Source organism: Cynara cardunculus (assembly GCF_001531365.2).
Source record: "Cynara cardunculus var. scolymus isolate 2C chromosome LG 17, CcrdV1, whole genome shotgun sequence".
Classification (NCBI taxonomy): domain Eukaryota; kingdom Viridiplantae; phylum Streptophyta; class Magnoliopsida; order Asterales; family Asteraceae; genus Cynara; species Cynara cardunculus.
In genome coordinates, this window is record NC_037544.1 from 32963237 (window position 1) to 32975325 (window position 12089).

Consider the following 12089-nt stretch of genomic DNA (forward strand, 5'->3'; position numbering starts at 1 on the left):
GTGTAAACCAATCTCATCCATCCATTTTCTTGATCAATGGTCAAGATTAGTTTACTTTCTTTTAGGAAATTAAAAAATATATATATATTAAAATTTTATTTTTATATCAGCAATAAGGGCAAAATGGTAAACAAAAATACATATTCTGTAACATCTTATTGAAGGACATTATTCTTTATTTTAGGAAATTAAAATTTTCTATTTGTTAGGAAATAATTCCGTTATTACAGCAGCCTTTTTATTCCTTATCCTGGAGTTGTTTCAATGTCATTCACACACTCATGTAAATATGCACCCTATTCATTATGAAATTATTTCAAGACGCACCGGTTTCATCATGAATTCATTTCAGCATGTAATTATTTCATGACAAACCGCATACATTATACACCCGTTGCATTTTGCATTTCACCTACTAAATGGATCAACTACACCATCAATGAAATGGGGTTCACCATCAAACCAGTTCACTACTCATTGTTCAATTACACCATGAACTAGTTTCATCTTCATGAAACTTGTTTTATGTACATAGATTAGTTTATTTCGCTTCTGATTTGATAAATTCATTCATTTAATCCTTACAATCTTAAAGATTCTGTAGCAGATTATAATCTTCAAGATTATGGAGCAGATTCATCATGTACCCGTTTCATCATGCAATTATTTTATGGCGAACCAAATACATTATGCACCCGTTTCACTACTCTTGGTTCAATTACGTCATGAACCAGTTTCACCTTCATGAAACCTATTTCGTGTATATTAATTTCTTATTTCACTCGTGATTTGATGAATTCATTCCTTTAAGCCTTACAATCTTCAAGATTCTGGAGCAGATTACAATCTTCAAGATTATGTAACAGATTCATCATGTACCCGTTTCATCATGCAATTATTTCATGACGAACCAAATACATTATGCACTCATTTCATTTTCCACTTCACCTACTAAATGGATCAACTACACCATCAATGAAACGGGTTCACCATGAAAATGTTTCACTACTCATTGTTCAATTATAACATGAACCAGTTTCACTTTCATGAAACTTGTTTCATTTGTATTATTTTCTTTTTTCAATCATAATGTGATGAATTCATTACATTATGTCTTAAAATCTTCAAGATTTACCAACATCACAATATATTTAATTCAAATTTTTAAAATTATAATATAATTAAATATTTAAATGCTATCATTTATAAAATTTCATTTATTATGTTTCCTTAATTAAGATTTATTAATAATTTCCATATCTAATTGAAAATATTGTAAATGACCGAAATACCTTTATTGATTAAATTTAATTAGAAAAAAATGAAATTTTTTTATTGGTCGAAATTAGTTTACATGATTTCTTAGAAATGCACGGTTTTCATTTGAACGTGCCCATATATATATATATATGGGAGCGATCAAATGCAAACCACTTAATTTGTACAAACCGTGCAAACCTCATTCAACCAATCATAATTTTTCATTTTGTTCATTTTTTTGTAATTATGAGAGGTTGATTAATCATTTTTATTGTGGAGAGTGTTAATCATAGATATTATCATCTTCATTATTTTAATTTTTAGAGAAATACATGAAACAATTTCATTAATTTTAGAGAAATACATGAAACAGTTTCATTAAGTATTATATGAAACAATTTCACAACCATATATGAAACAACTTGATCAAAAAAAGTATTATATGAAACAATTTCACAAGATTAAACAATTTTATGAAAAAATTTCATAAGATTAAACAATGAAATCGACGGATGAAGATGGTTTGCACGGTTTACACAAATGATGGCGGTTTTTATTTGATCACTCCTATATATATATATATATATATATATATATATATATATATATATAATAAAATAAAAATATTCGTAAAGTGGAAACGAATGCTACAAATATCCCCATCCAGTCTTCCAGTTATTTCATAACTCTGTACTTAAGAGGTGCACCTGCTCTCAGTTTTTTGCCCCAAAATCTTCACTCATTTCTCCGATTAGATTTTCCGATCGGCGATTTGTGATAACACAGAGAGATGAAGGGAGATTCTTCATCAAAGGATTTGGAGAAAAGCTATTTCGATGTGTTGGGTTTATGTTGTTCATCGGAGGTGCCACTGATCGAGAAAATTCTTCAACCTCTTGAAGGCGTTCACCATGTCTCTGTAATTGTTCCGTCCAGGACCGTAATCGTCCTTCACGACGCCGCCCTAATTTCTCAGTTTCAAATCGGTAAACCATCTCTCTCATTCTCTCAATGTCGTATACATGAATCTGTTTGAACATTAGATTCACATTTTTTTCCAATTGACTCTAAAAAGAATCGTGTCAGAAATTCGAAACACAAGTTGATTTGATTTAGTTTTCATGATTAAGAACAAATCGATTATATTGATTCATTTTTGCTTTAGATACAACGTGTTTCTTTAACCTTTTTGTTAGTTTTCCGGTGGTAAAATAAGACTGACCAATTTGATGGTTGAATATTGAACCATAAATTTTGTATCAAAAAATCAACGAATCAAAAGCATAAGTAGACAAAACATCAAGTACGATAGGTCGATTGAAAACGATATTGATTGATTCTATTCGAGTGGAGTCGTGCATCGTTTTTCTTAGTCTGATTCCTTTATAATTTGGAATGGTTCTGTTCATACTTTGTCGTCAGAGAATGTAATTGAAATCACATGATAAGATAAGCTTCTTTGGCTCATCTATTTTTCAACATGGAGATAGCTAATAAAGTATTAATGTTCAGGAAAACCTACCTGCTAACCATTTGTACATCGTCATAATTGACATGATAACAAAGTGTCGAAGTCTACAAGCAACTCAAAAACTTGGAGGCATCCTCACGTCTATTCCTTTAAAATGTTTCAGACATACATTCCCAAGAAGAAAATTAGAGCATCTTTTAACAATTATGATAAAATAAGAAGGAAAAAAAAAAGAGATTTTAGCAATTTTTTTGTTACAGCTATGTTATCTTGTATATTAAAAAAAAAGAAAAAAAAGGATGTAAAAATCTCCAAATTTAGAGAAATATCTAAAACCTCATATTAAAAAGAAAGAAATAATATTTAATTTTTTTTTCATAATTAGGGACATTGAAATTAAATGTTTAGTAGAGAGAAATAAATATTTTATTAAATATTTAATAATAGAATTAATAATAGAATTGCTAAAATAGAATAGCTGTTACAGTTGGATGTAATTTTTTAGAGATTTTAACTTTTAATACTCTATTTTTAAAAACTATAACATTAACTGTTGAAGATGCTCTTATTTGATTTAATACATAATTTAATCAAAATATTAGAGTATAATTAAAGGTGTAAAGTAATTTTAATAAAATATAATTGGTTAAAAATTATAATTTTTTTTTTATAATTTCACTGTTTGATTTGTTATAGTTTTAACTTTATAAATATATCTAATGTGGAACCCCACGTTAGATTACTTTTCAAATGAACTTTTGAGGAGAGAAGAGGGTTCCAATGTATATTGAGAAGAAATTGTCAAAGTCTAGTTGATGTAGGAGTTTAACACGCCACTCGAACCAAGGTTGATTGACACATATTGTCCCAAAGTGGTTGGACTGATGAAGTGGCTAGACGAGTACAAATTACTCTCGAGAGTCAATGGTAGACCTTGGTTATGTTATCACGTGAGCATTGAAAACCCCCCATAAGACTCTTGAGGAGAAAACGAAGGTTAATATAGCTATAAGTTATTTTGAGAAATGATAAATATTTTAGAAGTAAACAAGTGATCATAGCTCTTCATACGGTCAAGATCAAAGTTTGCGACTATGCAAAAAATAGAGAGTTATTTCGTAACTTTTAACAAATATAAACCCATGCGTCGCCTATTTGTAAAAGTTATGAAACTACCCCTCTATCTTTTGTATATCCATACTAAAAATTATCCGATATTTCGCAGTCAAAGTTGTAAATATTGATTAAATGAAGGGTTAGAATCACTTGTTTACTTCTCAAATGATATATCAAGAAAAAATTGTTTAAGTTTTCAATTAGAAATTATTAATGTAAAAATAAATAAATAATTATATTTTTGAGAAATAATATTTAAGGTTAGTTAGGAGATAGGACTTAGGAGGAGACTAAGAAAATAGAAGTCTTTAGAAAACAAATCTTCTACTTTTCCGCGTGCATGTCTCTCGTTGTTGGTTTCACAACTTGGAGGTTCTTTTAATTGTAAAAACTAAAAAAGAAACAAAAAAGGTGCGGGCTTAGCTATTAAAAGGAATAAAGTTAATGGAAGAAACGTAACGTCTCTTGAAGAAAAGTGGAGGATGAACAAAATTGTCGAAAAGTGGACCCCGTCACGTTTTATGGATATTATTTTTACTTTTTCAGTAGAGAAAAATACGTCTACTTTTATTATAACTTATGAAAATTTAAATATAGTGGACCCCATCACGTTTTATTTGAATGTATATAATCTAGCTTATTAAAACGTTAGTTGGAATAGTTTACGAAAAGCTTTTTTGTCAATTTTTTCAATCATAACTCTCATGAGTCTTAATTAAGGATGTTCGCGGTGCGGTTCGGGCTGTTTAACCCTCCAAACCACAAACCAAACATTAATTTATGATTTTAAATAACAATTACGTATAATATGAATAAAAATAAAACTGATCAACTATACATATTCTAATTAATTAGTAATTTTTTAAAAACTATATAATTAAATAGCCAAATTAAATATTTTATTAAAGTCATTTAATACAATTTTACTATCTATAAATAAAATAAATATAACTTTAATTTGTATATTACTTATATAAACATCATTCAAATTGTTATATTAGGTTTTCATAACTAAATATATCGAATAATAATCAAATAAATAATAATACAAAAATAATGATATCAACTAATTATATATTCTACATAATTAATATATAATCAAAAGTAATTAACAATTTTCAATTAATATTAGTAATAATTAATTTTTATTTTTATTAATAATTAACTTTTATTATAATTAATAGTAATAAATAATAATTAGGATTATGAGTGTTCAAGAATACCTTTGGACCATTCAAACCCTGTCAAATCAAGTCAAACGAGACCGTTTTTGATGATTTAAGTGATCTGACGATCTGGTCCAATCTAAAAAATAGCTAAATCGCTCAATCGGTCTGATCTATGGTTTAAACATTTTTTAAAACTGTCCAATGGTTTTTTTTCTACGGTGTGAACATTTAGTCGTTACTTGACAACTAATACTTGATAAACAAAAATAGGAGTGGTGAAATTAATTGGGAGTGGGCCTAAAATCAGGAGTGGTGCAATTAATTGGGAGTGGGCCTGAAAACGCAGTGCGTTGCACCATCCTTTTTTATTTGGCCCCATCTTTCCACAAATAAATTGAAAATTATGTGTGAAAAGTCTACCTGAATCTATAAATCCAAATATTACAAGCTTATTAATAAAATATTAGAAAAGTACTCGTGTAATATAGTGATATAAATTTTTATTTTAATATTTAGTTTTATTCTATCTAGTGATATAATACGATTTTATATGATTTTAAGAAAACGATAATGTTTTTATTTTTTTGAATGAAATATAAATTTGAAGATATCATAAAAATTTGAAAAAAATAAATCGATATTAGTATCAAATTGATTATTTAATAATTATTGGTTTTTTTTGTAAAACTTACTTTAATTTTTTTATTATAATTTAATTTAAATAAAAAAATAAAGTAATTTATTTTTTGGTTCAATAATATAATTTTTTATAAAGATAATAATTAGACATTCTGTTAGAACTCAATGATTATCTTAATTATTTTTTAGATTTTCTATATTTAAAATGAATGTTTATCCTGTATTTAATTATGTTTGTCTGCAGTTAGTTACACGAATTTAAAAATAGAGCTTTAATAAGTTGTACTTATGTAAAATTATTTGTAATATTGAATTTTAAGAAATATGCATCAATAAACAGTACTTCATGTATAAAAAATAGTTCTTAAAAGTTTTCGTGCAATACTTTATAATATAGTATAGATAAAAAAAAATACAATCTTATCGTTGTATTCTCGAATTTAAAATGAAAAAAAAATTTATAGAAGGGAAATGGAAAAAAAAAATTATTTTTTCAAATAAGACAAAAATGAAAGAACACTTTTACAAATATATTCTTATTTATAAATATATTCTTATTTATTTTTTCTTCCATTTCCTCCCATATTTGGGAGGGAAAAAAAACAGCATAATTTTCCTTATTAATTAAAACTCGAAAATACGAGATTTTTTCTATCCCCCTTTTCCTTCAGTAAAAAAGTACTGGATAACACATATATGCTCTAAATAACATATTTGTCTAGAGAAGGTAGGAATGTAAGATCATTCTTGTTTCACATGAAAATGGCTTATTTTTTCTCTTAGAAAAGGTTTTCGGTTGTCTATTTGTTCTTTTTCTTCATAATTCATGTTTGTCATGTAATGGTTCTCATTTTTGTTTATTTAGTTAAGGCGCTAAACCAAGCACGGTTAGAAGCAAATGTGAGAATGAAAGGAGATCAAAGCTACCGAAACAAGTGGCCAAGTCCGTATGCAGGCTTGTGCGGTCTGCTACTTTTGCTATCATTTTTGAAATATGTCTATCCACCATTTAAATGGTTGGCCCTTGGAGCTGTCGCAGTCGGCATCATACCCTTAATTCTGAAAGCTATTGCATCACTACGCAGCCTTAGATTCGACATCAACGTTCTCATGCTCATTGCAGGTACATTAAGGATATTAGGATATCAATCAGTTCCCACTAACCATCAGAAAGCTAATTAACTTAACTTTGAGGGCAACCTTAACCGGCAACTATCAGGTAGGCCTTGGGGTTCCTCCCCCTACGTTGCTAGTTCGAGTGTCGTAAGAGACACCGGGATTTTACTGGCTGTTATCTTCAGGGTTCTATAGGATTAGTCGAGGTAGCAAGCAGGCCGGACACCCACGGTCACCAACAAAAAATCTAATGAACCTTGGTGCATTTGGTTGCCATGTTAATCGGTCCTTATTTTGCAGTTGGAGGATCAATTTTTCTAAAGGATTACTGGGAAGCTGGCACAATTGTGTTTTTACTGACTATATCAGAATGGCTTGAGAGAAGGGCAAGTCACAAGGTTTACTTGCATCCCCCCCCTCCCACACTATTAAATTCATGTAAATTGTCCTCTATATAAGAATCCTAATGTTGGAAATGGATCATGCAAATTTTATATATAGGCCACTGCTGTAATGTCATCATTGATGAACATAGCTCCTCAGAAGGCTGTATTAGCTGACACTGGTGAAGAAGTCAATGCTAATGAAGTGATTGTTAACACAAGACTCGCGGTTAAGGCTGGGACCATGATCCCTATCGATGGAATAGTCGTGGAAGGGAATTGTGAAGTCGATGAGAAAGCTCTAACTGGCGAATCATTTCCTGTGTCTAAACAAGTAGATTCCATTGTTTGGGCAGGCACGGTCAATCTAAATGGTATGAAAACGCTGCTAATCAAACCCTTTATGTTTTAGATCATTAAAGTTGATCTCATGAAATATTAGAAAGCTACTCTTTCAATTTCATGGTCAACTAGACTGCCTCAAAGGTCAAAGTTTAGACGGTAATTTGACTTTGACTCTATTTTTCTAGGTTATATTAGTGTTAAAACTACTGCTCTAGCTGAAGCTTGTGTAGTGGCAAGAATGGCAAAGCTTGTTGAAGAGGCTCAAAATAATAAATCTAAAACTCAGAGATATGTAGACAAATGTGCCAAGTATTACACCCCAGGTATCATTCTTGTCTTCTACTTTATGCTCGTCACTGTCGGGATATATATATATATATATATATAGTTTGTTTCAAATACAATCCGTCGCATTTGTACAACCAATGCAACCAAATAAATTAAGATATTTATGGAAATTATGAGAGTTCATTTTTTATGATTTGAATATTTATAGAAGATGAATAGGGTTCATTAATTATGATCAATACTTTATATTAGGAAACAATCAAAACTTCTATAAAATCACACATTAATCAAATGAAATGGACGGTTGAGATTGAGTTGTATTGGTTGCACAAATGTCAAAGGTTATATAATAACCAACCTCTATATATATATATATAGAGAGAGAGAGAGAGAGAGAGAGGGGGAGGATGTTCCCACATATATGCAAGTTTGATGATATATGACTAGCAGACTTGAGACTTTGGCATACTCCTTCAAGTGGAGTTGTATAGTGCCTCCAATCAATTTTCTTGGTGGTACTAGACCCAACTCTGATACCATGTTAGGATGTATGCAACCCTTTTATAGTTCTCTCTAAGAGGGTTATTTTAGAGAGTATCTTTGGGATTCCACGTATTCTCAACTGCAACAACAAAGTGAATCCTGTGCTGATCCCTCTTGCATTTTTGTGGTTTTGCAGCTGTTTGTGTAATAGCCGCCTGCTTGGCTGCAATACCAGCTGCTATGCGAGTTCACAACCTCGACAAATGGTATCACTTGGCATTGGTTGTTTTGGTAAGCGCATGTCCGTGTGCGCTTATCTTGTCAACGCCTGTTGCAGCATTCTGCGCATTGTCAAAAGCAGCTACATCCGGACTTCTAGTTAAAGGCGCTGAATACCTTGAAACCCTTTCTACAGTCAAAGTTATTTGCTTTGACAAAACCGGCACAATCACTAAAGGAGAGTTCTCTGTCTCAAACTTCCATCCACTCATTATTGACTCGGACAAATTGCTCTACTGGTAAATCATCCACGATCTCTTCTTTACAATTTCCTCATCAGTTGTAGCGCATTTTTAATGGGCAAAATCTAACAAAGTTTGCCTTAATTCCTATTTGGTGTAACAAGGTGGTCTCAAATTTCATATTTTGTATCATTTTGATCTTGTAACATTCAATGACATAAATGCCAAGTTTATGTTCCCCTTTGTTGTAAACGTTTCATAAACCTTTCTTAAATGGGTACACACATCATGAAATGTTGCAAGATCAGCAATTTACCTGTAAAATGGGTACAAAATTAAGAAACTTTAATACATCGATTGAGGGGGAAAATCTTTGTTGGTACACTACATAGGAACTAAATCAAGTTTTGTTACATTTTGATGCATTTTGCATTTTTTTTTATTACATGAGAGTGACTCTTTTCGAGTTGTTTGAAGGGTTTCGAGCATAGAGAGCAAGTCTAGTCATCCAATGGCTGCAGCACTTATAGACTACGCACAGTCTCGTTCAGTTGAACCACAACCAGACAATGTGGAGGAATTCAAAGATTTTCCCGGGGAAGGAATTTACGGAAAGATTGATGGGAAGGATATTTATATTGGAAACCAAAAGATTGCCATTAGAGCAGGGTGTTCACAAGGTGAAAAATATTCACAACACTAGTTTATAAATATCATGTTATTCTTGTGTTTTATAACTTGATTTCTGAACTATCAGTTCCAAGAAATGGGAGTGATAACAATGAAGGGAAGTCGATTGGGTACATATTTTGGGGGTCTTCACCTGCTGGAATCTTTAGTCTCTCTGATTCTTGTCGAATCGGAGTGAAGGAAGCACTCGAAGAACTCAAATCAATGGGAATTAAAACAACCATGCTCACAGGAGATTGTCAAGCCGCAGCCAATCATGCACAAAATCAGGTAAAGATCAAGGTTCTTGTTTTAAAACGGGAAAAATGTGTCAAAATACAACAAAGTTTAGTTTAGTCTCACCTAGTCCCTGTCCTATGTTGCACCACCAAATGTGGAACAGTGTGTTTCTTTCCCGTCCCATGTCATGCCAAATGTTGAACGGTGAGTTTTGTTCTATCTTGTCCTGTCCCATGTACCAAACGCACCCTTGAAGACGAGTATACCTGTTTACAAACTATTTATGAAAGGGTTACGGCGAAATGGATAATAAAATTTGACATCCACGACAATAAATGTGAATGAGTACAAAAATAGGAAATTTTGAAACTTTGTTACTATCGACAGAAAGAAATCTTTGTTTAAACTAAACTAAACTTTGTTACAGTATGATCCATTTTTCCCTTAAAAAATTATAGCTTTTATGCTGGTTTTAGCTTAATTTCGGGTTGATTTTGCAGTTAGGGGGTGCACTAGAGGTGGTTCATGCAGAACTTCTACCTCAAGATAAAGCCAGAATTATCAAAGAAATTCAAAGGGAATTCCCAACAGCTATGGTTGGAGATGGACTCAATGATGCTCCTGCTTTAGCCACTGCAGATATTGGGATCTCAATGGGGGTTTCCGGATCAGCGTTGGCTAACGAAACTGGACACGTGATCCTTATGTCGAACGACATCCGGAAAATCCCAATAGCGGTGAAGCTTGCCAGAAAAACCCGCAGAAAAATATTCGAGAATATCTTTATCGCTATCGTTACCAAAGCCGCTATAATTGCCTTGGCCATTGCCGGCCACCCGCTGGTTTGGGCAGCAGTTCTTGCGGACGTGGGAACCTGCTTGCTAGTGATCTTCAACAGCATGCTTCTGCTACATGGTACAACCTTAAAAACCGTGCAAAAACACTCGGGTGTTTCACACGATCATGCAAAATGCTCGTTGGGTTCTAAGGTTCAAGACAAGTGTTCGGATTTGGGCAAAAAACATGGTGGTTGTTGTGGTCATGACAATGATGTACAAGAGATGAAGCACTTGGTACAACCACCACAAGCCAACGACAGTTGCTGCAACTCGGTCCAAGAAACTGAAGATAACGATGGTTGTTGTGGTCACAATGATCACTGTGTACAAGAAACGATCGGTGACGACTGTTGTGCTCATGATGTTGACGAGGTACACAAGGTGATGCACTCAGAACACGAAGAAGAAAAACACGGGTGTTGCGCTCATGATAACGACCACGATGAGATACACGAGGTAAAAAACATAAATATCAGTAAAGATTTGGAATCCTTGAGTTGCGAGAATTTGGTTAAAAAGCAAGGGGAATGCAGTCATAACGAATTGAATCATGAGAATCCGTCAAGTTTGAAGCCGAGTAACGAACATCATGATCATGAGCATCAAAGCCATCATCATGATCATGAGCATCAAAGCCATCATCATGATCATGAGCATCAAAGNCATCATGATCATGAGCATCAAAGCCATCATCATGATCATGAGCATCAAAGCCATCATCATGATCATGAGCATCAAAGTCATCAACATCATGACCATCATCATCATGATCATCAACATCAACATCAGCATCAACGTCATGATCATCACCATGTAAAAGAGTACATCACAGGGGAGGAGTTGGGGAAAATGGTGAGAAATTGTTGCAGGAGTCATGGATTGAAAAAGAGGAATGTAGGCGGGTGTTGCAGGAGTTTTAGCTTCAGATGCTGCGGGAACCAACGATTCGGAGTTGGATTTAACGGAAAGGGAGGATACTTATCGGAAATCGTGATCGAGTAAGCGTCTAATTAAGTCAGAAAAAAAGGTTAGAAGTTATTGGCGATCTAGCCAAGAGTTATCACTGTATAGTACTTTGCATATTATCATCAATATTAGTTGTTGATGCGTGATATATATATATAATTAACTACCACACTATAAACAAAGGGAGCGTTTGGTTAACACCCAGTAGTGACAGTGTAGTGGTGGGTGAGTGGCGGTTGTGACGGAAATCAATAGTGACATGGTGGCCATGGGCGAGGGCGAGGGGTATGTTGTGTGGTGTTGATTAAAATGGATGCAAATGTTAATTTTATCATTCTAAAACCAACTTATAAAATATGTTATGTTTGTCAAAGGGACGAAAAAAATGATAGAAATCATTACTACTTAGAATTCAAACGGATTTTAAGAAATTCCATTTCTTATTTTTTTGGAAACTCTACAGAATTCATGAACCAAATAGCACCAAAGATTTTGAATCACATTGTGATTACATCCAACCACAATGTGAACCGAAATCACCATCACCGGAGGTGAACTACAATGTAAATCTTACATTCAAACCTCTTTCGGTCATAGTGAAATCTCAAGTTTTAGGCTCTTAATCTCCAAATGGTAACAGTGAT

At 32.7% G+C, this 12089-nt stretch overlaps 1 protein-coding gene across 2 annotated transcripts; it reads left to right on the forward strand.

The window, feature by feature from the left end:
• The first annotated feature begins 1926 nt into the window (after positions 1-1926).
• LOC112500680 (putative inactive cadmium/zinc-transporting ATPase HMA3) lies at positions 1927-11640 on the forward strand. Of its 2 annotated transcripts, XM_025104228.1 has the most exons (10): positions 1927-2246; positions 6521-6778; positions 7072-7169; positions 7273-7528; positions 7685-7822; positions 8467-8788; positions 9209-9411; positions 9489-9691; positions 10141-11039; positions 11193-11640. In XM_025104228.1, exons 1-10 carry the CDS (start codon positions 2051-2053, stop codon positions 11479-11481), a joined length of 2862 nt encoding a protein of 953 aa, XP_024959996.1. In that variant the 5' UTR covers positions 1927-2050; the 3' UTR covers positions 11482-11640. The 2 variants fall into 2 exon arrangements, with proteins under 2 accessions (XP_024959996.1, XP_024959995.1); XM_025104227.1 differs by having other exon boundaries at positions 10141-11640.
• Positions 11641-12089: the final 449 nt, after the last annotated feature.